Source organism: Cavia porcellus, unplaced genomic scaffold (assembly GCF_034190915.1).
Source record: "Cavia porcellus strain 051 isolate PalLab524CR breed Dunkin Hartley unplaced genomic scaffold, mCavPor4.1 scaffold_1, whole genome shotgun sequence".
Taxonomy (NCBI): Eukaryota; Metazoa; Chordata; class Mammalia; order Rodentia; family Caviidae; genus Cavia; species Cavia porcellus.
The window spans coordinates 71,388,673-71,415,741 of record NW_026947484.1 but is presented as its reverse complement, the minus strand read 5'-3'; the positions used below and the strand labels follow the sequence as shown (position 1 = coordinate 71,415,741).

General features: G+C 36.2%; 1 protein-coding gene across 2 annotated transcripts in view; it reads right to left on the bottom strand.

The window, feature by feature from the left end:
- The window catches only part of LOC100728538 (aldehyde dehydrogenase 1A1), a 78,806-nt gene that overhangs the window by 4,961 nt on the left and 46,776 nt on the right, over window positions 1-27,069 (bottom strand). For both annotated transcript variants that reach the window (XM_023566061.2, XM_003472218.5), the window contains 10 exons: window positions 19,160-19,300; window positions 16,739-16,868; window positions 15,096-15,157; window positions 13,915-14,043; window positions 13,267-13,380; window positions 10,578-10,680; window positions 8,811-8,995; window positions 5,366-5,530; window positions 2,683-2,840; window positions 181-255 (listed from right to left, as the gene is read on the bottom strand). In XM_023566061.2, coding sequence (XP_023421829.1) covers window positions 181-255; window positions 2,683-2,840; window positions 5,366-5,530; window positions 8,811-8,995; window positions 10,578-10,680; window positions 13,267-13,380; window positions 13,915-14,043; window positions 15,096-15,157; window positions 16,739-16,868; window positions 19,160-19,300 — 1,262 coding nt within the window. The remainder of the gene's footprint in view (window positions 1-180; window positions 256-2,682; window positions 2,841-5,365; window positions 5,531-8,810; window positions 8,996-10,577; window positions 10,681-13,266; window positions 13,381-13,914; window positions 14,044-15,095; window positions 15,158-16,738; window positions 16,869-19,159; window positions 19,301-27,069) is intronic.

The following is a 27,069-nucleotide window of genomic DNA, read 5'->3' as shown; positions in this document are numbered from 1 at the left end:
CTGCTTTTGTAGTTCTGCATTATGGATTAATGCAACATCTTATAAATGAATTGGTGGCATGAATATCCAAGAAAGAACAAAGGTACATTTTATCTATGATAGTGAACATGAATCAATTCCCTAGGAGAGATAACCACTTTTACCAAGATAAAAATTTATATAACAGAACATTTTTCTTACAGTTCTCTTCCATTTCCAGACATTTTGAATCCACCAAAGGGGCACTGAGCAGATACCACACTATAGCAATTTACCCTAAAAAGGAAAGAAAGAAAGAAATGATGTACATGACAGGTAATACTTAACCTACAAAGTAACTCAGAAATTTGAAATTTTAGAAATTTAGAAAACTTTTTAAGAACTTCATTGATTTTCATGTAATATATTGAGATTTCTTTTAAAGAAGCAAGATAAATTAGAATGCAGAAAGGTATGAAGATATAAATATACTACTTAAATACATAAATAAAACATGTATGTGAATAGTCATTACATCATGGCTCTAAGAATTGGTAGAAGAGCCATATGCCCTAAAAAAAAAAAGAGTATGGTTTGCTAGAGACTGGAATTTATTGTCTGAGTGTTCTTTATTGCCTACATTTAATAAGATTTTTAATTCTCTCAAAATGGATGAACTTATCATGTAATTTATATCAATCAGTTCATTTTTTTTCATAACTTGGTTCAGTAAATTGCTTAAATAGAGGCCTTGGTAGGAGTTGAAATTTTAAATTCATCTATCAGATTTCATAAAGTATTCAAAGATATTTACATGAAGAAATATAATTACAGAGATGTGAATAGAATTAACGAAAAAATGATAGAAAGAAAGAGAAGGAGGAGAAGTTAGAATGTATTTTTACAGGCTATGAACAATTTGTTTAGTTTAATATTTCTTGGAGGCCAAAATTAACAGCAAAATATAATTACCCACATGATTCTAATTACACACCAAAGGCAAAAATAAATAAAAGCATAAAAAATTACATTTTTAAACTTTTCCCTCTTTTCATGATACTTTAATATGTAGACAACAGAGTAACCACCAGATAAACTGTACTGTACTGAAAGAGTTTGCTTTGATTTTGAAATAACATTCAGATATTTCCATTAAAACCCTTACTATCCCAGTTCTCAGAGTTCTACATTTTCCCTAGGCCACAAGATTCTTTTCCACATATCTCTTACGAAGGGAATCATTCTGTAAATAAATTTCCACTTTTAAAAGTAGACTTTTCTGTGCTTTAATTGCCCTTTAAATGGAAGAATTAGATCCCTACTTTGAAATTATTGGTAAAATACCAGTTATACTAGACTTAGAGAGGCTAGGTAGCAATTTGAACTTTTGTCTAAGTGCCTATTTCTCAATCTTCTGTTAAGTTATACTAAACTAGTTTCCTTTGCATTGTGGAGTCAAAAGATCAAGATTATTTTCTGCACATTTTGGATGAATGCTTGTTAAAGAAACTTGTTAGGACATCACCCCACTGAGGGGCATGGAATCCCATCAGAAATTTCTGCACTATTAGAACAAAGCGGACATATTCTTATCAGTATATATTCTAAAACAATAATACTCAGCCATCATCGCTAACCTAATGGCTGCTTGGTATTTAGAAGACAACAAGAATCAAGTTCCAAAAAAGTGAGAGGCCAGTTCCTCACTGAGTTAGTACCCTGCTTTCCCGTGACACCAAAACTTTTGAGTATCATGGTCTTGCATTGTAAAGCATTTTGGAATTTTGATTTTGGAGTGGAGAGTACTCTATTAATAGAGAGCCTAGGTTGAGAACCATTCTTCAGACTGTGAGATAAGCCTGCTGCTCGGCTCTGTCATGGTCAGTGCTATAGTACAGTGCTGTGGGCAGATATGCTAATATTATTAACACTGACACTCAGGAAGCTAAGGAAAGAGTTTCACAGTTCAAGACCAGCTTGGACTGGATTGTTAGACAAGCAAAATAGGGTGCAACTTAAAGTAAACACTAACTAAATAACGACTCTCTTCATGGCCAGGAAGAGAATTCTAGAGCTCTCAGCATGGATACTCGTCAGTGTCTAAGTTTTTAAAAACTGGAATAGAAATGATAAGAAAAGTAATCTTAGGCTGTTGCAGCCCTGAAACTTAGATTTTCAAACTTAAAGTATAAAAATTAAACATATAAGCTAGGCCAAAATTGAAAGAGATGTTCCTCAAAATTTAATATATGCTTCTAAATTATGACCTTCAGATATCTCTTAATTGCAGAATAAGACTCTGAAATAAGAATTAAATATTTGGATGGATATTAAATAAACATTATCTTAAGAAATTAAACCTTAAAGCAGAAATTTGTCTTTTATTTCCTTTGCACATAACATTGTGTGAAGTACCTAGAAAATACCCCATAATACTTATATTATATAAATAAATGAAACATCCATAAAATAATCTGGCTAAGTTACTCCAAAAGGCTGGGGTAAGTTAAAGAAAATACCCCTCTCAATTTTTTTTCCATTATAGCAATTAATTTTCTTCATGTTCTGGATTTCTTTGTTGTTGTTCTATTTTGTTTTGTTTTACTTTCTTTTGTTTTTGCTTGTTTTTCAGCATGCCATGTCATTTCTTGAAAAGTTCAAATTAACCTGTTAATATGGCTGATGTTGGATAGGCACATATTACCCCCCAGTCACTTGACTTACCACACTGTACCAGACTGCAGAGCGGAGGAGACGGTCACTGCTTTGTCCAGGTCTTTGGTGAAGATTCCTGCTGATAAGCCATAGGTGGTGTTGTTTGCTCTCTTGATCACTTCATCTAAGGTCTTAAACTTCATGATTTGCTGCACTGGTCCAAATATCTATAGCATAATAATTAAATGACATAAAATAATAGATTTCTAATATTTTAAATGGTGGCTTAATATAGTTCTGTCTCTCTCTCTTTCTCTCTCTCCCTCTGTCTGTCTATCTTTTCTTGACTATTCTAAATTGGATAAGATTTTGTTTCTCAACTCTGACTTGTTCATATGGATCAAAATAAATAACTATCAAAATGGTAGGTGATAATAAGTAATGTTGATGTGTTAAATTCTCTTTGAGGAAAAGTAAGATACAGATAAATATGAGTAGGTATTTTCTAAATCTTGGAATTAAGCTTTCAAGAATTTGATTGTGGATCAAATCACAAACTTGAGAATATCTCCTTAGAAACATTTAGAATTTCCTCCCTAGCTTTCTTCATCTTCCAAGTCACTACATATAATAATAGTAAGTCCAAGAAAGCAATGCTTACTTTGTTGGATAAACGAGGAGGCAATGGTTCATAATATCTGTGTTTTAAATATCACCGTGCCACTGAATTATCAGGTATTCTAATGCACTTCAACCTTTTCATAATTCATAATGAAGTTAGGTAAGACAACATAAATTTTTACTCAGATTCTACCGTGTAGCCAAATCTTATGTAACTCTTATGTAACTTATATAACAAACACAATGTTTATTTTTCCAAGAGTTTAAATCTCGAACACTGCTCCTCGTAGAAACAAAAGCATGAGTTTACTGGTAATGTCTATAATCACAAAACAGGAAACAAAACTCACACTTGGTATATTCCAGTCTAAATCATTCTTTTCATTTTTGGTAGACTCTATTTAGCACAGCCATAAATCAACTCATTCTGTGTTCAGCCCCAGGGAGGAGAAAAACTACTAATTGTCTCTTAAAAAAGACATAGCTATAGTCTATTAAAGTTAATTTAAATTAAATAAAAGAAGGCTCCTTAGAGCACTACCAGAATTTTCTAGGAATGTGAAAGATGGTAGGCGAAAACCAGAAACAACACGTGATTTTCTGGTGTTTCCCACTGATTTAAGTAGTATAGGGGACAGGGGATCCCATTGAGGAGAAACTAGGTACAAATCCCAACGGTGTAAACCTAATCATGCTATTGCGACCCAGAACTAGACAGATAGCAAATATTGCAATAAAGGTGCTCATGTGTTGCATAACTTTTGTTGAACACAGAATATAGCTCTAGATTTCCACTCTGAAGCATCAAGCTAGCTATTCTACCTCTTATATTATAGGCACACTATAAATAGTTCCTCAGTTGAAAATGTTTTTCCCCTGTCTGGTATTATTCAAGATATGTAGGGACTGCTCTAATTAGAAAATATTTTATCAATAAATGAACAATTATAATTCAGTTAGCTAAATTGATAAGGAAAACGAAGTATGCTTGATTACTCATACATATTGGGTTTTATTTGTGTTTTTTCTGTTTTCTCGTGTTTGAAAATCCGATTGGACATTTGTCTTCTTGGTTTGAAGACATTCTGAGGGGTAAGAGAAATAACCTCTGATACTCAATCATACCATGGATACGGAGGACAAATGACTGAAAGGGTTATGCTTCAGTATTTTGAGTTGTCACTATTTCCTCATTGTAATGCGTGACACAACACCTTCATAGTCAGAGGTGGTGCATCTTCCTCTGCTTTACTGAAAACTCTCAGTGTGCATGAGGCAAATTACTTATCATTCCTAAGTGCGAACTTTCTAGTTGTAAGCCATATCTCTGAATAACATCTATCCTATTATTTAGTTGGTGCTCACCAATTATTTCACTGTAACATATGACACTGTACAATATAGTTTTGTACTTATATAGTCATATATATATGTAACTGTAAGTATATATCCCCTGCACACTTGCCAATCTTCACATGCTCATTATCTCAGATATTTTAGATGTTAGACTTCCTAACTTTGTGCATTGTGTCTAAATATTGAAGGGATATTGAAAGGCATATGCATATACATAAATGTTATATATAAATACATTTGTGACTATATGTAGACACACATACAAATATATATGTACAATTCATAATTTAGTTTTACATTTGCACATATTAAATTAGAAAGTCATCCTACAAGGTGATAAGCACATCCAAATATGAAATGACATAGATAAATATTATTATCAAATATATAGATGATACTTGGTAAGAAAAAGCCATAGGGTTTATTCATGTTGTCACAAGTGACAGGATTCTTTTCCACGAGTTTATAGTTGAGAAGGACTATCCTGAAGATTGTAGAGCACCTTGGACTGTATTTAGCTGGAAATTCTCCTTAGGTCCAGTGGATTTCTTACTATTTTTTAGTTTTTGTTATATAATTTTATTTATTTTTATTATTATGTATAACTTAAACCTTTATCAGCAGAAGCACAGGATTCCAGTTTTGCTGACAAAGAATTTCAAAGAGCTGAGTTCAACAGGATGGACAGACACTGTACAGTGTACACATGCAGGACACCAAAACCAAGCAAATCAAAAACACAGCAACAAAGGTAGTGGACAGAAAGAGCCTTTACCTCCTCTTTGGCAATGCGCATCTCGTCGGTCACGTTGGAGAACACAGTGGGCTGGATGAAGTAGCCTTTGTTCCCCCAGGGGCCTCCGCCACACTCCAGCTTGGCCCCTTGTTTCTTCCCACTCTCGATGAGGTCCAGAATTTTATTGTACTGTTCCTTGTCAATCTGTCCCAGAAATAGCACATGAGAATGAATAAATACCAGTTAGCAACTTATAAATATAACAATTGCTGGACCTGTTAATGAAGCCTTCAAAATGCTAGGATACAGTTAATAAACTTAATATTGAAACAACAGGTTAACTGAACTTCATAATTATTCTTTGGGTGCATTTACATCATATAAGTTTTTAGGGAAACACCTTGAAGATATTTGTATTTAATGTCTACAGATTGGCATGTTCTTCACATGGACCTTTCACATAACTGTCATTTGTTTATTTGGGAAAACAAGTTTATTAATGATCTCACACCTGGACACTGTAGTCCTACTTGAAATAAAAGGAGTAGAAGGGGAAAAATGCTCTGATTTTTGTTCACTTAGACACGGCAGTTGAGAAGCTGATGCTTTTGGACTTTAGAAAGACTCCTGTACTGTATGTGTTTGGGTCTCCCCGTTCCTGACCCTTCCCTTGGGCCTGCTCCATCCACATCTTTGCACAGCACATTCTGACCATATTCTGGGTATCCTTCTCTGTTCAAGTCTATAGTTGTGATTCTTATTTCTGGTTGATATCATTATCATCCTTCTATTTTGTTAAATGGGTCACATCTAAATACATAACTGGTGTAGCAGAAGTTAAATGAGCTTTTTAAACTAACACTTTTATAAGTGGAAAAAGGATCTCAGAGCTCTGGCTGACAATACCACGAGTGAGCATGTACCTCCTCCTCCCAGGCACTGGACTGAGGTGGCTGTCTATCATCTCACTTCCTGTATTGATCAAGTGCACTTGGCTCCACATTGCTGGTGAAGGCTGCCTGTCTCAGGTGTTTTGGAGTTAAGGATTAAAGGAAAAATGAGAGCTTCAGAAACCAAGTAGGAAGCTGAGGCTCTTGCCAGTTTAATGCCTATTCTTTATCTTCTTCTTGGATTTGGCAAATTTTTCATGTCTTCTAAAGCTCAGAAAAAGTTTCCATAACATGATTTTTAACTGTCCCCGTACCTAACCGGATTAAGTGCTATGTGTAATCGGAAGCTATTCTTAAAAATTTAGCACAATACTTTGTTCAGTGCTTTTCAGTGCAGCTTCAAAGTCCAGGTCTCCCTACTGTGACAAGGTGTTAATACATTTTTTGTGTGGTTAGCATCATTTTTCTCTAAAATGAAAATATTATTATTCTGAACTCTGAAATCAAATAGGGAACTTCTTTTAAAAATGAAGAAAAATATACATATATGAATACCCATTTATAGTACAAATATAAATAATAACACAAATAATCCTAAAAATTGCTCCAGCAATCTGATATTTTAAGTTCATATTCTTCCAATAAGAAAAAATCAAAAGTATTTTAAAAAATTATTTTCCAAGTATTTTTGGCAATTATTTTCTCCATAACTGTTTTGTCATGACACTTAAGGAAGAAAGTTCTACAATCCTATTTAAAAAACCTCGATTCCCTCAAATATTAGTGAATGCGGAACTGGGTTCCAGTTAGTGAGTGAGAGCTTCTTTTCCACAAAAACAGTCTAACAACAGGTGAAAAACTTTAAGGGTCAAAACCCCAGGGTCTTTTTGGTCCTCCATCTCTCAAAGTTCCAAAATACCTGCTTACACAGTTCAGTCTGTGATAAAAGCCTATTCATGTATTGGATTTAAAGTCATTAATCATCAGATTACCTAAGAATCTAAACTTTAATTTTCTTCCAATTCTTTGAAATATGTACAGATCTTCTAGTAGAGGAAAGTATTGCCCAATCAATGCCCAATATTCATTTATTTTTAGATATTTTTCTCTCCTCTTTTTTACTATTAATGGGAAAAGACTTTAATGTTTAGATAGATAGAGAAATAATCAACAGAATATTTAGAAATGTTTTTTTTATAATGGGAGACCAATTTTAAGTTGTAATTGGTTATATTTCTTGACATTCATTTGAGAATTTACCAAGGTGATAAAATTGTCAATTATTCATACATTGTAATAAAACTCAAAAACATTTATAAAATATAATGAAATTAAAATAAAGCAAATTATAAATTCATTTGCCAGTTAATGTAGGGCTCTGAGCTGTCAATATTTAGCATAATCTAAGTCCTAAGATTTTCATCCTGAGATACTGAGGATGAACAGGAAAACCCAAGACTCCTGAGTTACCTAGATGACAAACAGCATTAGGTCAGTGAATATGTTTTCCTTGTTCTTTTTGGCATTGCTTTGTGTCTACTCAGGACTCATCAGAGTTTAGCTAAAAGTAGTTTTCACAAATGTTGAGTTTTAAAATTATTTTTTTTGCTTAACCAATTAGTCAAGAATAGTTTGGTTTCAAGTCAACAACATGGAACGGTGTTGTAACAGTCTGAAAGAATAACGCCTCCAAGCCTCCAGCCTCTAGGGCATCATCTGTCATCAAAGGCTCTATGGCATTGTGGGCCATTTAATCCTCTGTCCAGAATGAGTAGCATTCTTGATCTCTACTCACTTGCTTCAAGTAGAATCACACATTCCTACCAGCTGTGACAACTTTAAACATCCCTGGACGTGACCAAATATCCCTGGATGGGGAGCAAAATCACCCCTAGCTGAGGATTGCTAATCTAGGGTAGGATGTTAAAGGAACAGAGAAGACTCAAAGAAACATGCAAGAGCTTGAATAACTGATCATAAAAAAAGAACTGCGTGAGAAAGATGAAATGGTGATCTTTGAAAAAGACCATCGGAGATACTCTTATTAAAAATGGTTCTAAAAACACAGATGATAACTTGGGGTTCCAGGAAAATAACTGGGCTTTCACAACTAATTGGGAAGTTTGTCAGGAATCTAGAAACCAGAACGCCTAAGGGGACCTCTACTACCTTAAGTTGAGAGTGACCAAAAATTTGAAAAAGATTTAAGAGATAGCTGTGTAAAGGCAGCTGGGATTAAAAACTGATTCTGAAGCAAAACTGCTATAGAGGTATATGAAGTTCCAGGATAGACAAAGAGTTGTGTATAGGAATCAAAAAGTGTGTGGTTCGAGGAAAGCAAGAAATTGCTACTGTTTACTAAATTTCTCACATCTTTAGTCCCAGAATGACTTCAATAGTGTTTCTAGAAATGAAAAATAGACAATACAAAAATATAATTTTTTTTAACATTGGAAACCAGTGTTTAAATCACTGAACTGTTATATTATTGTTACTGAAGACTTTGTATAGATTTGACATAAGTTTATTAAAAATGAGGCCTACAAAGGATACTGTATTATCGTCACCTGAAATTATATTATTTTTATTCTCACCTGAGGGCCTTGGTTCACACCTGGGGTCAGAGGATTTCCAAGAACATATTTCTTAGCCCGTTCAATGCTCCTTCGAACAAACTCATCATAAATGGATTCTTCCACAAAAAGCCTGGATGCGGCTACACAACACTGTCCCTGGTGGTAGAATAGACCTTGGTGTGCAAATTCAACAGCATTGTCCACTGAAAAAACAAACAAACAAACAAACACCATTAAAGAAGAAATATATTCTAAAGAGTGCATATTTAAATATGCTCCCAGAGGTAACATGGTGTCATAGAAAAACAGTGGGTCAGGTAGTTGGACATGTGTGTCCACCACTTAAAATCTAGAGGATAAATTGATCTTTGTAATCTTTTACTTACTATGAAAATAATGACAATAAATAGTAGAATCTGGAAAAATGATTGTCATTATTATAATTTTAATAAGAATATAACTAAGAATGTGAATTTTACCCCAAGATCAAATATTGTTACAAATGATTTTCATAAATATCTGCATTAATATTTAGGCAATTGTGAATATTTCCTCCAAGCATCAGGGTTGAACTCAATAACAAAGAAAATTTGAAAATATACATTGTATTCAAGTACAGTGGTACCTCAGTTCACAACCTTAATTCGTTCTAGCATTTTGGAAAACGTGGCCACATTTGTGTTTGTGTGGAAAAGATGGTTATGGTCGTGTTTGTCTCCCAGTTCAGACTTTGCAAAGAAAAACAAATTTTGCTAAATGTTTCTGTTTGCAAGGCAAAGTGATCAGGAAATTCTTAATAACATTCTTCATTGTTCCGATTAGTAAAAAAAAAAGTTGATCTTTCTGAAAAAACCTACAACAGGAAAACAACAAAATCTACCAATAGTCATTATTACCCCTACTTTGTAATCTTATTGTAGGAACAACATTTTCAAAATCTAAAAGTGTACAATATTATTTTTTAATATTCATGCTAGAGACTCTTATCTGTTTAGCTGGCAGGATAAGACTAGGTTTCTTCATTAGTAGAGCTTTACTAAGAACAAAAAGGACGTCTTTGCATTTTAATATTCTAAATGCTAAAGATTCAAATTTAACAGTAAAACAACTGGGTGTGAATTTGAGAACTAATCATACTAATTTAATTTGTATTGAAAGCAATTTACCGACAAACTAGTGAAGCTGGGAATGTTGTCATGTTGTAGACTGTTTCAGAAGACAATAAATTAATTCTAAAAACTTCAATTAAAATAAAAAATAAAAAAACAATAAATTAATTCTAAAAACTTCAATTAAAAAAAAACAAAACCTCATGGGGGACAGAGTATACATTTCCTGCCTGGTAAGTACAGGTTTAATTCTCCTCTGACTATCTCAGTTAAGGAGTGTATAAGAAAAGAGATGACAGATATAAAATTATCATCTCTCAAGTTGATCTAGGTCCAGCATATCTGAGGTATCTTATTATGCCCAGGCTAATAATTAAATAGGTGGAATTGTTAAAAAATACAACCTACCTAACTCATAAATGCAAAACATTTACATTATTCAGGGTTCAGCTGAGGAAAGAGTGATTGATTTCAAAACAAGAAGAAAGTGTCTGTGGTTAACTTTTCTATGTGTTCCAATGTTAGGACAATTGAAAAATTTTTCTAGATTAACACTGTTCTCTGATGAATTCCTTACACTCTGAAGCAAACGTGTTTGGAAACCCAAGTTCCCTGCCTGGCGCGATCATCCCAGAAAGGATGGAGGTGCGGGCTTAGCCCAGGTGGCCGTACTCACAGTCAGCGTCAGCAAACACAATGCAGGGGCTCTTGCCCCCCAGCTCCAGCGTGACCCTCTTCAGGTTGCTCTTCCCCGCAGCTTCTTTGATGAGTTTGCCAACCTGAAAGGCAGCATTGCAAAGCAGGAGACTCACTACGTGCTCGTGAAGACAGGCTGAGCATTTTACATTTATCTGATGTTTGTAGCATAATCAGATTTCAACTGGAAGAAACACTAACTGACAGTTTTTTCCAAAATTAGCACCTGGAGACTTAAAAGGCTGCTCTATTCAAGTATTAAGCAGACATAGAGATTAATCAGAAAAATGTTCATAGTAACGGTGTAGAGATATACAGCACAAGTAGTCTTGATGTGCATGGCTGGAGAGGAGGTATTTTCATTTTCATCAAAACTGCCTCTCTCTACAGACTGATCGCACACCCTGACCCAACCCAGAATTATTTCTTGGGTCTCAGCTTTCCTGTACTACATTCAGAACTCTGTCCAGCCAACTGCTGTGTTCCCTACCTCTTGAATGTCATCTTTCTTTTTCTCATTTTAGAGCCATCCTAACCTGGATTGCATTCATGTCCTGCCCTTAGTTGGGGTCCACCCCAGATGTTAGCTTTTTCTTGGTTCCTTCTTTATAACTCTGTGTACACATGACCCTTTTTCTCCTGGTCTCCCAATAACACACATAAAGATTCTTTCATAGTTGGAGAATGCTTCACATTGGATTAGTTTTAAAAGTATAAATTTACAAATATTTACCAAGTAGATTGTCACTTCCATGGTAGTAATTACCATGTCCTCTTACTGCGTAACTCTCCTCAGTAGTGTTTATCACAATGGGCTCCCTTAACTCTACCACCGCTGTGTATGTGTGTGTGCATGTATGTATGTGCGTGTGTGTGTGTGTGTGTGTGTGTGTCCTTGCATCTGCTCCCTCCCTCCTGTACCTAACACACCTTTAGACAGTGGAGTCAGAAGAAAAGAGAAATTGTGTCTGTTCAGTGCTATCCCTTCAGTTAGTGGACTCCTACTGTTCTGATTTCTTCCTGAATGCCAGATGTCTCTTCTCAGATAAAAGAATTGTTTTAAATTTATTTTTCCTTATTTGTGGATCACTTCCCATAAAGATTATTGTCTGTGGCTGTTTTTGTTTTCCTGCTTCCAAAACCTGGCTTGTTTTAGTAATGTTATGACTTTTATTGACACTTTAATTCACTAAAAGGACCTTCACCTTTCTCTTTTATATATTTATTTTGTTTTGCTTCTTTTAGTCTTTGGATTCCTTTTCCTCCTACATGTGTTAAAAGAAATTTCTGTGCCTACCGAATGAGAAGGTAGACTGTGGATTTGCATTCCATGTGGCTGCTGGAGGGACTGGCACTGTGCATTACAGCACAAAGTACTGGCGAATCTGATGGGAAGGTTTCATGAGACTCAGCCGATCCCCTAACAGTAGATTAATAAAGCTCAACTAAGCGTAGGCTATGATTAGAGAACTCTGTCTGAACTTTCTCTCATAGTCCATTTTCCTTTCACAACATGTTTCATGTGACCATTTTCGAAAACTGAATTTTCGTTCCAGGTGATTAAGAATTCCCTTTTTCTTGTCCCTTTAAAGCCCAATTTCAAACTTAACAAGAATGCTTAACATTTCTGAGCCACACTGCCAAGGAGGGGTAGCATCAGGAGGGAACCCAGAAGTTTCCCAGTCTTCTAAGGTCAAGCTCACTTTTCGGCAAGTAAAGTGACCCCAGAACACTGTAGGAGCTTAGGGATGAGCCAGGTCCAACGGGCAGTGATGCGGGCAGTGGGATCAGGGGATGCAGACGGACAGGAGAAGAAAGCGACCTAGAAATGTGCCCGTGTCTATTAGGGAAAAGGTCACAGCTCTGGGTTGGGGAGCCTGTGCCTTCCTTCCTGTCCCTTCTCTGCGGTGCTTTCAGTCACTTTAATAGCTGTTGCCAGGTCTTGTACATTCTTAGATGTCTACGGAAAATCCTGGATCTAGGGTTGTATTTTCTTTATCTTGGGCATTTGCCCAAAGCAGCCTATTTCTATTTTATCTGTAAAAGATGACATTTTAAAAATATTTGTTTATTTATATACAAAAAATCAAGAACAAAACATTTGAAAACATCAAGAACAAAAATATTTAACATCTATGTCAATTTTATATGCCAATAGGTTTTTAAAAAGTCTTTTGTAAGATTATAAAATAATCACAATACCTTCAATTTATTGCCTAGATATGTAAGTGTCCAGTCTTTTGGCTTTCAAAGGTCAGGAAAAGAGAGTCCTGAATGAGCTCAGAGATAGGCACTGCTACTGAAGTTTCATAATCTACAGCATACGACTGCATTCACTCACAGGAATCACTGTGGCCTAATCTATATTTACTGTCATAAACTTGATCAATCAAATGACGCAGACCAAATGATCCATTCCTAACAAGGCAAGTAATGAATGTGCTCAGCACGGTTTAGTCTTCTGAGGTTTGTAACTGATATTTCATTTCATTTGAACTATAAATGCTTATATTGTGTAAATAAATTTGAAAGCTAGAGTAAACAACAGAGATCATTAAAAGTGAACCTGAGTTTTAAGGAAGCATTGGCTTCAGAACAGTCCCATAAACACCCTTGGCATCATGGGCATTGAGGACACGTCTCGCAGCCAGGCTGAGTAAGTACATTACCTCTGTGGACCCTGTGAAGGCCACCTTGTCCACGTCCATGTGTGAGGAGATGGCGGCCCCTGCGGTGGGCCCATAGCCAGGGACAATATTCACCACCCCGGGAGGAAAACCCGCCTGAAAGGACAAAAAGCAGAATGGGTACCACGGAACTCAGAAAGATGCACGACAGGGAGGGTGGGGTGCAGGCTGCTTGTGCGGGCTCATCTTGTGCATTGCCCTACAACTGATAAAAGTGCTTAAGCAGCTTTGTTCTTTACTGCTTATGATTATTATGCCATTTCTTGACCTATTTGAAAATAACCCAATAGAGATCATCACAGGCAGCTGGAAACCAGCTTATGGTTACAGCATGGATACGATTAATTTCACCATGAATTTGTGCCCCTGAGAGTTGGACAAAAGCAAAAAAATAATCGATCAGCAGATGACTGACTTCAAGCCTCTGCTCAGGCTTCTGGTGTGCCTTTGGGGGAGATTGATGTGCACTGACTGCCAGAAATCCCACCTAACAGCCCTGCTCAGGGCACCCTCACCACTGGACAAAGCCTTCCAGAGCAGTGCAGCAGACAGTAGCTCTAAATGAGACTACCCATTGCAGCTGGAGCTCTTAGAGTCTCGTGCACGCTTTGACCCAGGATGCTTGCTTACCTCTTTAATTAAGGATGCCACATGAAGAGCAGTGAGGGGAGTTTGTTCTGCAGGTTTGACCACCACTGTGTTTCCACAGCTGAGGGCGGGTCCTAGCTTCCACATCAGCATAACCAATGGGAAGTTCCACTGGAAAGCAACATTCCATACTGTGGGTTTGTTTTGCTCAAAGACACAGTTATTAATGTAACTTTGACATTATGTCTCCCCCCACCCTTGCAGTTGTTAAATAATGACTGCAGTAGTTGGACAGGCCTCCAGTGTGTTGTGCTTAAGTCATGGCCAGAAGGGACTGATAAATGACAACAAGCTAAGAAAAGTAGATAAAATGCTAATAATAGTGCTAATAATATCCTGTCTGCCTCAGAAGGTTGTCTCGAGATTTAACTATGTGGAGTAAATGTTTATTCATGTTAGCTATCATTAACATTTAAGGTTATAGAGTTTGCGAACAAACCAGCTAATTCAGTAGAAATGCTGATGTCTTTACCTTTCAAACTCATTGAAACAAAAGTCATCATCCCTTCCTCATTTAAGAAATTCAGAACACATTGCATCTTTTTAGTTGACCTTTCAAGTATTCCAGCTATTCTGAAACAGTCTTTCCTTGTTGAGTTTAAAAGAAAATATTCATAATATCACTACAAAGTGCTGTTTTCTCTAGGGGAATTTGGGTATGAGAGCCTTTTATCTAAAGGTGCAGCATATTCCCTAAGTGCTCCAATGCCTCTGGCACCATTTACTCCGCTTCAATTAAAAAGTATTTTTAAGGACTTGGACAATTGTTGCTACTCTTGTCCGGGATGAAACATCGCAGAGGGGGCAGAGTAGAGGGGAGTAGGAGGCACATTCCCCTGGAGGGCTGTCCTGCAGCAGAGGTCACCTCTCCGACACATGCTTATGAATTGGACTGCATAATACAAGTTTTTGAAAACAACTATTAGATTAAAAGTTTAAATTTGTTGATGCAATATATTGAAACATGTTCAAAAGTTATATAAGGATATAGATGAGGTGCCTCATTCATATCCTAGAAACTCAGCAACAGAAAGAGCAGGTTAAACGAGTCCTATTTGTTGAAATTCACATCACTTTTTACCAATTTACAAGTATCGATTTGTAAAACTCTGTCGGTCCATCAAATTGAATCCGGTGTTTAAGTATACGGGAAGACAACTTACAGGTATGATTTGACCACACACTCCAACAGGTTCATGTCTTGTGTAAGTGAAGAAGTCTCCATCTGGAAAAGAAAGCACACACTCAGTCCTGTGGGGCGCTGGTATATTCATCATTTATGGGGTGGAAGCTTGAAGCCGATGTGAGTGGAAGTGGAGATAAATATATAATAATTAACAATGAAGAGGAAAGAGTATCTCCAATGATTTACAAAACAAAAATGTAAGCTCTCAAATTGCAATTTAGAATAATAGAAATCATAAAATGGAGTTAGAAAAAAGTAAAGATGCAAGATTAGATAATATCTGAATGATAATTCGGCTTTTCATCATCTAGAGGGATATTTCCTATATTATTATTCTCAAAGTTTTATAGAAAAAGAAAGAGAAGCAAGATAGTACACCCAGCTAAAAAAGAATGATATTCAAATGCATTTTCAGCAGCTCAAAGTTCTATCAGTAATATGATCCCTTTAAAAAAGTAATATGATGCAAAATTAGTGAAATTTGAACAGGATTTCCTAAAACTAGTAAACCTTTCTATTGATTTTTCTCTGAAATGTTTTAATTTTGCCTGCTAAACAAAATGTAGTCTCTTGATCCACGGCAGAGGTGGAATGTGGGGGATTGGGATGCACAAAACAAAGTATATTTTTCTGTCTGTAGTTAACTAACCAATGTGTTTCATTGTTGGATGTGGCCTTTCTGAGAGCACCACTGCTCTTGGTGGTCAGTTCTGTTCCATTCTCCATAGCAAGGCCTGTTTTCCTGAAGAAGTATATGTACTTTAAATGGCTTTTCCCATGTGATCTGAGGGTAAAGTAATATAATCACTAAGATAGACACCTTTCTCATTGTCACTATGGTTTAATTTTCCATTTTTAGTTTGCGAATACCACTTGTAACATACTGGATGCCCAAGTGGATTAGAAATACACAGGAGGGCCATCATGGTGGGGTATCTTTATTGTTCAAGGCAATGTGTTTACCTGAGTTATAGTCTATCTATGCTATTTCTCAAACTGATGCTTTTTCATATGAAGTGTTTTTTATGTTTCTGTTTTTATGTGTATATCCTACTAAATAAATATATGCATGCATAATTCTGTGTATAAGTTCTCAACTCAGGCTATAAGCAGTTTTATTTTAAAGCCATCTGAAGCCAATCAAAATGGACTGGTTTGTTTAATTATTCTGGTCTAACTGTACTGAGTTTGAACAGGCACAGATGCCCATAGCTGGCCCACAATGGAGCAGCCAGAAGGCTTTGGTGATTACACAGTGGAAGGGTATAAGTGTCACTATGGGAATGAAAACCAAATAATTCATGTCTGAGGCCAGGTATGAAAAGTTTGGGCCCTTAGAGAGTCACCCCAAATCAGTAGTTATAACCGTAATATTGTTCCTCCTTCAACTGTTTCTAACATATCTGTGGTATTATCTTCTGCATGATTATGTTGCATCAGCTTTAAAGGACTCTGTTGGATCACTACAGAATTGCCTAAATTAGAGCTTTGTTGGCTTAATGTCAGGTGAAAACAGTTTTGCCTTGATTGGCTGCTATGTTCAAGATGGGTTCAAAATCATTCAGCTCTCCAGCAATCCACTCAGCCCCGCCCTGCCCTGAGGTGCCCAGAGCTCCTCACCTATGGGGATGGTGCGGCCCTGGACCTTGTCGGCCCAGCCTGCACAGTAGCGCAGTGTTTTTATGCAGCCTCCTAAATCCATCAGATATGCATTAGAAAATAATTTCCCGGCATTCATGGACTCCATCGTCTGAAAAACAGATTAATTTCAAAGTTTAAAACTCCATGAAATTTTTAGATTAAAACTATACATAGCCACAATTTTGAATAATTAAGTGCTACAGAAATTTGTACATGGAAGAAATCTGCTCTTGTTTAATTGCCTTTTTTTGAAAAAGAGAGACTCTAAAACAGTTAAAATAACTCACAATCAAAAGGGGGTAGGAGATTCCAGTTGCTAAACCTGACGGGCCTTCCTTTCTTTCTTTCTTCTCTTTTTTGGTACAAATTTTCAGTACATAATATTTCCATTCGTTTCATGGTGTTGGTGCGTGTACATAATTCACTTTTTTCATGCCCATGCTACCTCGTGAGCCCCATCTCATCTGAGAAAGGTCTGCCTCCCTGCTTCTTATGATCTAGTTTTTCTTTTGCTCTTTACTTATTATTTGGGATTTTCACATAGGAGAACCCACATGATACTTAAATTGTGTGTTTGATTTAAAATTACGGTCTCAAGGTGCAACACAGTGTTCTGCAAATAACTCAGGGTTATCGTATGGTAGAGCAGTACTCTGTTTCATGTAAATATATTTTCTTTACTCTTCAAGGTTTAGCTTCTCTCATTCCTGGCGCCCCCTAGCTAGCCAGTGTTTGAGGAGGTGGTCACAATTTTATCAGCTTGCAGGTTAGAACAGTATGTAGTCCCCTTGATAAGAAGAGAAATGCAACAAGATTTCACTTGTAATCCAACCACAGTGAGAGTTTAACATCAGTGCCTATTACTCATATTTCTCAGTTTTTATTTTGGGGATTCCATCTGGATCCAACATGCATTCACACAAGCATAACATCAGGATCATTTCTTCATGAATTGTCCTTAGCAGAATTTTCAGTGAAGAAACTCCTTTGGATATTCTTATGATAACTGTCATTTGAATGATCATAATATAAAATTCAACATTTTCTGGCATAATTGCCATAGCACATCTCTCTTCTGTTCCTTCTTGGCTTAAAATGAAATTCAAAAAATTGGGGAAGAGGTGTCTAAAATTCAACTCAGTAGGCATATATAGGTGATACATTGCTAAATCTGTTCTATTCATATTATAATGTTCATCCTTGCAAAATTTAAGCAAACTTGACTTTTTTAATTCCTGCTGTATTTCCTATAAGATCTTATGCTGGTAAAGGCAGTCAACACTCAACAATCTACAAATTAAATGTCAGAGCCCAGTTTTAGCAAAATCTGTTTTCTCCCTAAGAACATTTAATTCAATACAGTTCTATCACATAGAATTTATGGTTCTATATTTTGAATTATGCTGTACCTTCAAACAATAAGTGGTCCTTTGATTAGTTAGAGTCACCAATGTTTATTTGTTGGTAAAGTGAGGTCTTTGTTATGTCACTGTGAGATTCTAAAGATAATACAAGTTTATTCTGAAATCTATCAATTTATGTTAAGTTGTCTTTAATATCTTGCCTGAGAAAACAAAGAAATGCATTTCTCCACCCATGTTATGTGCTGAATTACCTAACTGCTAAGATCATTTTTATAAAGCATGAATAAAAAAATAACCTTTACCAGTTGTAGAGGGTTACACATGTAATCCAAGCATTTAGAAGTTTGAGGCAAGGCAGTGAGTTTGAGATCAGTTTCAGTTACTTTAAGGTATGTGTGGTCTGTGTAGTGAGACCCTGCCTCAAGAAAACAAAACCAAAACCCCACCAACAAAAACCCCATTATTTATTTGCATATCAAGAATTGAATTTTCTTTCTTCCTTCCTTTCTTTTTGTCTTTTTCACTTGTTAAAAAGAAAAACTACATCATTTAATTGTGAATAGACACATTAAATATTTTGGTGAGCTGAACTAAGGAGAAATAAGATTTATTATAAAAATTATACTGGACACTGTCAACCAGTTAAATAGGATTTTCTAGTAAGATTTCAGGGCCAACTAATTTTGAGAAACCAACTACAGTATTCTAGAAGAGTCACACTGCACATAACCTTGTTAAAGACTTATTACAGTTCTAGAGTAAAGGAAAGATATGTCTTTGGCTTAGGCCATGGCTTATCCTGTAGAACCAGTTATGAGAGCAGAAGTTAACATAGTCCAGAAGTAAAAACGGATAATTAGTGGAAAATAACCTCGAGGGTTGGTGATCCAACAGGATAAAGGAAATTAAGCCTTATCCTTTTTTTTTTTTTTTCTTTTGAAATAGAGTGCACATAGCGCTAAAAGCAATCATGTTGTCAATTCAAACAGAAAATGCTTTGTGAGCTCCCCCTTGCATCCAGCGTGGTCATACTCACTGCCAGCAGCAGACGATCCCTTTCAATTAAGTCAGCCAGCTTGTATAGGAGGTGGCCCCTCTCCGAAGCATCCATAGTGCGCCATGGAGAGCCAATCTGAAAGGCTTGTCTTGCGGCCTGCACTGCTTTGTCAACATCTGCCTGTAAGTCAAAGAGAATTCAGTTCAGTGCGCTCAACATACTGCAAATCCAATGGCAATAACCCTCGGAAACAGCTGTAGCTACTTGTGAACAGTTGCAGCGTCTCCATGACCTCCAAGCCTATCACATTGTATACATCCAGCTATGGTAGCTGCACTGACCCCTGCTGAGCCATCCTTAGCACAATGAGCCCCTCACTCCTGACACCTGCTTGATTTCCTAGAATGTGTTATCTTTTGAGTGTTTATTGCATTTGAGTAATGTTCTAATAACTTTACATACATTAATTACCTCTTTTGATTCTCAATTATCTCATAGGACCAATATATTCTATACTTCATAGATGAAGAAAAAAAGAAGAGGAGAGAAAGATTTGCTCAAGATCAAGAATTACATGTGGCTGACCTGAGTTTCAATGGGGTCCATCTGACATGGGTCCCTTGCTATTTACAACAATTTCTACTCCTTTGGTGACTGAGCTACAGAAGTACCAAGCAAACTCAAGAACTCAAAAAGTGAACACTTTTCTGGTCTCTGGGTACTCGGTCTGTGCATACTCATGCATATTCTACTGAAAACCAAATAAGCACTTTTAAAACTTAGCTATTAAGAGTGAACAATATAAACACACATCCATGCTTTCTACACACATGGCAAAAGGCAGAGAGGAAGTGGAACAGTTCTTAGAAGCCTCCGCATGAGTTATGCCCTCTTTGCCTGGCAGTGTACAAAGAGATCTTTTTCAATTCCTAAGTAAAGGAATCAGCTGCTCTTTATTGTTAATGCTCCATTTACACTGATTCCCACAATAATGTAATCACTAAGCACTGCAAACCAGTACTACTAAGAAAGAAAGAAATTAGGCGATGAATTAAAAAGACCTGCACTGATTCAAACAGAAGCCAAATAATAGAATAAATCCACACCAACAAAGTCCTTTATGTAGTCTCCTTGTCTTCACTTAGGCTGCCTTCTGTGATACTCTTTTCTTCTGTCTTGTGTTTTCTAAACCAGGACTACTTGTCTGGTTGTGTGCTCATCCACCCTAGGTACTCTCTTCCCCTATGGCTCCTTATGCAGACAGCCACTCATCTACTGCAAAATATACCTGCCATTGGTATCACCATTGTTGTATTTCTAATTCATGTGGTTGTTTTCCCCGCCAAAATCCATTGCGAATACCTAAAATTCCACTACCCTTGCCCCACTTTTGCTACATAGCACTGACCCCTGTTTGGGACTTCAGAAATCTTGATATTACAGGCCAGAAGATTGTGACTTTTTGCAGAAGATGTAACTCTCTTTGAGAATTAGAGTGGGGAGGAAAAAAATCAACTATTTTTTAAAAAATTTTCTCAAATAGTAAATTCCATTTAACGATGATATCTCCCTCTTGGAAAGCCACGGACCTCCTCCTTAGACTGTATTCAATTAAGTCACAAACCTACACGTTTCAGAATCATTAAAGTGGATGTAAATTTAAAATATTTTTTAAGTAGAAATGTTCTTTAATTTGTGATAAGATCTTCATAAACCATAGTCAGAAATACTATAAGTTGAAACTGCGTTTAACACACCTGACCTACAGCCTAGCTTGATTTAAATATGCCCAGAGTGTCTAGAGTCTGTTTAGCCTGACAAAGTGGTGAATATCTCATTCAGTGTATTAAATGCAGTACACTGCAGTGGCTTGTGTAGCTGACTGGGAATTGTGGTTTTCCGTTGTTGCTTAGCATTGAAAGAGAAATTCAGACCACCTATTGCTAACCTGGTGGATAAAAAACAAATTTAAACTTTAAAATATGTTTTTCTTTTTTTTTTGTCTTTTTCGTTTTTGTTTTTATCAGTACCAGGGATCAAACTCATGACTGCCTGCTTGCAAGGTAGGCGCTTATGCCGCTGAGCTAAATCCCCAACTCCTAAAATATGATTTTTATTAAATGTGTATTGCTTTGCATTTTAATAAAGTAAGAATTTGAAGTTGAACATCATTGCAAGTTATGGATCATCTGTATTAATCATCAAACTAAGATGATCTGAAGCAAGAGAGATTTCTTAAAAGTATAATCTGGTCTGAGTTAGTGATATAATGCATATTGACTACAAGCAAAGACTTTTCAGTGCAATACATGACCCTGAGGTGTCTTACCATCAAAGCTGGAAGACTGATATATATGTACAAACAAAACGTATGGGCACACAATTGCTCTCCCAAGAAATGAATACATAGTGCGTATCTTGAGCACTATGCATGCTAATGATATTGACTGCATGTTTGGACTTTGTTTTATGCTATGAATTCTAGCCCTCCTCATCTTAAATTCAGAGAGTACTCAGGAGTAAAAGAGAGAGAAGCAAACTACAAGAACCTGAGGTTGTCAGTAAGTATGGCCTGTGGATACTATGGCTTATAAAATATTTGCATCTCTGTGTTTAAACTGATGGATGTGACACAGCTTTTGTTTCAATCCTGCTGAGCATTCTGCCATTGCCTCAGCCAAGTATGGGCTATCAGAGATGTCCTAGCCTCCAAGGGGGTAAGGGAGAACTTGCTTCAAGACAACTACTCTGCCATATAAAAAACACACACTTAGAAAATGCTTATTATCAATAAAGATGTTCTTGTGATTGTGTGTTTTGGACCATATCTCTCCTTTTGTCATACCTAATATTTAATTTTTCAGGAGCTAAAAAAGAGTAATGGCAGTTAATTTATAAATTTAAATTTTATAAAAAAATGTAGAATTTTAAAAAAAATGTAGATTTAAATTCTAATTCTTTCTTATTACCACTTTGTAATATCCGGTCACCTGTAGCAATCTATACATCCACCTGAAGATTTCATACCCAATCCACCATTTAGCATTTTTCTTAGCAGTAGGATAACACTGGGATGGTGAACTGACCAAACTGTCCTTTTGAAATATGCAATCAAATAGGACGTACATACAACCAAACCATCACTCCACTGCCCTGTACGTCATAAATGACAGTTACCAGTCAGTTTTCCCAGGTAACTGTCACTTGTTTCCAGGACCATGTTAACAGATTACCTAAATATGCAGATACTAAAGACTTAAATAAATTGATATAGTATTTTCATATAAACTACACACAATTTCATATGTAATTTAAATCACCTCTGGATTACTTTTAATACCCACTATAATGTAAATGCTATGCAATTAGCTGTTTTCTGGTCTTTAAATTCACAGGATTGTGGTGAAGATTAAATAAAGTAACCCTTGGTACACATTTTCATGTGACAGACATTGTGCTATTCATCATATAGGTATGTTGTTGTTATAGTTTTAGAAGTCCAACTAGTGTTAAAATAATGTTCAGCAATTCTGGTGTATTTTAACACTTCCTTTCAGTTTTCAATGCCTGATACAGTTACAGGTTTTTATTATTTTATAATGTTGACAGCCTACCCATGTTCATTCTCTTCCTTCCCCAGCTCTGCTGCCTGTAGCTACCAGGCTAGAGTCATCTGGTTTTATCTTATCATCCTCCCTTTCAATGTTTGCAACTGTTCCTTTCACCTACAGTCCAAGGCTGGACTCCTCTGCTTGGTTTTCAAAGTCCAATACTCTTTGCCTCCCTCCCCAACCAGCTCATAAGTTGTGCTCACGTTTTTTTTTTTTTTTTGCCCTGACTCAGCTTTTCATTGATCTATGATTCCCCTTGCCAAGAGTGTCCTAGTAAAGCACTCTGTGCTTTCAAAATCCTCCGTATTTTTAAAGACTCAACTACTATAATTTAACTCAATCTCCACTGGAGAAATCAACTTGATGATGGCTATCAGCTAAGAGACCACTGGTCTACTAAACCTTAATGCTCTAAGATACGTTCTGTTCTTTACAATTTCATGCCTCTACTAGAGTTTTTATGAACCTTGTTTTACGCATGCCTAAGTCTCATGAACATGAAATCCAGCAGAGCAGAACCAAAATTTGATCCTATGTCTGACTCAATTTTAGGTTCCATAGCTTTGCAGCCTTGTTCTTATATCTGCTCTGTAGTTAATAATTACTACTGTCTTTATTATAAATTGTGGTATTTATATTTTTCTGGGCCTACAATAGGAAATTAATAAATATTTCATAATATTGTTAAATATTTTCCAAGCCTATCAAGTTATCCTGATGTTTCATAAAGATATATCTTACATAACTTATATTGACATTTATATGATGTCATTTTAATTGATTCCATCATATAAAAAAGCTTTTACAACATGGATAACTGGTAGGCATATTATTGCTTATTTTTTCTTCTTCCCTTTTAAGTTTCAAGACTAAAATTTTTATTCTAGAACAAGCATGTCCAGGGATATAATCTTTTAATTAACCAGAAAATAACTTGGTACATTAACTAAGATTTTCTAAAACCAGTAACACTGGTTTTAAACTAGTAAAAAGAGTAACACTGTGACATTTAAGCTGATTTTTTAAAAATGTGTTTCTTTGTTTTGTTTTTCATACAGCATCTCACTATGTCATTCAGGCTGACCTTGAACTTACTATGTACATAAGGCTGACCTCAAAATCATGGTGATTCTCCTGCCTCAGCCTTCCAAATGCTGGTATTACAGGCCTGTGCCACCACGCCCAGGACAAAGTTCTTTTTTTTAAAGAAAAAGTAACGATCCACACAAGCTGTGTACATGATGGTAATTCAAATGACGTGCTGAGTTCTGTTAAGGAAGACTGAAGCCTTCATCACCACTAGATCATTCATTTCCATATTAAATTTATTCAGAAGTGAAGAAAATAATCATCAGATCAGTTTTACTTTTGCACCTCTCACAAATTCTTTCTTTAATGAACATTTATTTTTACTCCCACCAGTTATTAGTTAGTTTGTGCTTTAGTGTTGGAAGCAGTGAAAGCACATCTGCGCTTTGCTCTGTAAACTCCAAGTGTGCTCTCCCCTCTTTTCTCCTTGATACTCCTTAAGGTTCATTGTTAGTTCCACTCTTCTCATAAAACTTTTGGCTCATTATGGAAAGAGTCATTTCCAGAATATTAGGTTTACTGTGACTATATAATTTATTAGATTTGTGCCTTTTACTAAACATTATTAGTTTACATTCATTGGCCATGTTGTTCGAACAGTGATTATTGTTTCAAGATCAAAGTACTTTTACAAATAATTCTAAAAGGAATTCCATGATAGGAATGTTGGATGATAAAATTATTTTCCTTGCATTGTTTATATCATTGACAATTTACTTTGGGTGGTCAAATGTCCAGCCAATTCCATGACAACTGTGACCCGACTTGAAGCTTTGCTGGGTGTCACTAAGTGTCCTGCTGTTCTCGGGGTAGGAGCATGGTCATAAGCACAGAGCAACTCAGTGACACACTGTTCAAAGGCTTATGGTGTAATCATCAATTTTATCTTACTACTCCTTACAAAGATGGTAAATTCCATAAATTGTGCCAAGAAAAGGCCTCGGACTCCCTCAGGTTTCAACTGTCACCCAAGCAGAGAGATTTGTTTTCCTCAAGGAAATAATCCTGGTGGCCCAGCAAGATGCTATCTTGGAAGCCAATGGCAAAGTTAAGTGTTCCGGAGCTAAAACATAATCCATCGATTTTTTCTTTTATTAGTTACAAACTCCAAACAGATTGGCAGCCTTTCTGTGAGTGACACTCAACTCATAACCACAGAGAGAAAGACTCTGAGCCCTCGCAGCCTTGCTCTGGCACACTCAGATATTCATTGCTTTTTTACTTAGGCTTGCCGGAGCCACTGAACCGACTAGATAAGCATTTGAGGTAAGGCTATGGTGGATCTCGAGAAATCTCTGGCACCAGTTATTCATTGTTTTTTTAAATATGAAAAATGTATTCTCTTAGTTCTCCGAATAGCTCATGGGAGTCAGGCATTTGAAACCCCTGTAACTCATGGCCAGGGATGGCCAAGTTTGATCTTGTGAAAATTCACAGAGATGCAAAGTGGATGTCACAGCATGATTACCAAAGACCACTTTACTTCTCCAAGACTGTGTCCTGCTCCATCTGTCCCATGATTCTCAACAAAGACACCAAAACACACATTAGATAAGAGGCAGGTTCTTCAGTGGACCACGCTGGGAAAACTGTTCACACACAAAACAATGAAATTAAACCATTACCTCTTATAATGTGCATAATACAGTATAAACTTTGTCCAGCGAAAGATCTGAAACTGCCAAAGTACACTGGCAAACATATTGGGCTAGGCAATGATTTTGTGGATAAAATCCCCAAAGCACAAGCACTACTAACAAAGATAAACAAATTTATATCAAACTAAAACTAATATGAACAGAAAACAGGTGAAAAGCCTATCTATCAAGTGGAGAAATAGGTAATCTGTACCTCTGCCAAGAAAGTAATGTCTATATTATCAAAAGATCTGAAACAATAGCAAAAAATTAAATAATCTGATTTTAAAATGGGCAAATAATCCAAAAAATGTCAAAACTTTATTTTGATTAATATTTTCCTACATCGCACAGAATAGATATTACCAAAGAAGCCAAACATAATAAATGTTTATGAGGATGTGGAGACAAATAAATCCTTACATATTTTTGATGAGACTAAAAAATTAGTACAGTCATTATGGAGAAGAGCATGAAAATTTCAAAAAGAAATTAAAATTAAATCCCTATGTAATCTATTGCCCCACATCTGAATGTATCTCCAAACAAGACAAAATCATTTAAAATTATACTTGTGCTCTCATGGATAGCTCAGTTAATTACCGAACTATTTATATGAGCAAACGTACTGAATCAACTAAGATGCCTGTGAGGAGATCAGTGGATACAGAAAAGGTGACATATGTACAATGAAATGTGATTCAGCTATAAAAAAAGAACGATTCTTGTCAGTTGTGGTAGAATGGCTGAGACCAGAGGACATTATGTTAAGTGAAATAATTCAGTCACAGAAAGACAAAGTTGCTATGCTGCCACTCATGGATGGAAGACAAAAAGGTTATTTAAAACAGAAAGTACCACAGTGATTAGCAGAAGCTGGGAAGGAAAGGTGAGAGGGGTGATAGACGTAGGTCCAATAATGGCTTCACTACAGTTAGAAAACTGATGGTCTACAGACACTAGGATGACACTGTTTGTAGTTTTAATTTTCTGTATGTTTTATAAGAACTAGAAGAGGTTCTGATCCCAAAGAAACCATGTGTGGGTAGATGGAAATTATATTTTTGCATGCTGTAATTGCTACACATTTTATACATACATTTAATTTCATAGGAATTATATAAAATATGTTATCCGTGTATTACAGCTTACTTCACTGACAATTATGAAAAGAATTTTGTCTCCTGTTAAATGCTAAGCTGTGAGAGAAGATACAGCTTATGGTCTAATAGTTTCATTCAGTATTCTCAAAATATATTGCCCCACTTTCCCTTTCCCCTCACCTGCATTAGCTGAGAATTTGTCAGAGATGTGAATTCCCAGGTTCACTCTAGTGCCATAAAAACAAACTCTAGGGAAGGGTGGGAATTTGTATCTTAACCAGGTTTCTAGGAAGTTCTGATGAGTGGCACATTTTCTGGATCACTACCTCTGCCAGCAACCAGCTGAGTACTAGACGCTTAGGATGTGGGTGGGGTATGTGAAAATTCAAAGCCTGGTTAAGGAGAAGAATGTTTCACTACCACCAGAATCCAAGCTGTGAAAATGTGAGATGCAGTACTGATCACTGCAAAAGCGTGCTCTAGACTAATCCATCAGTACCCACATATGT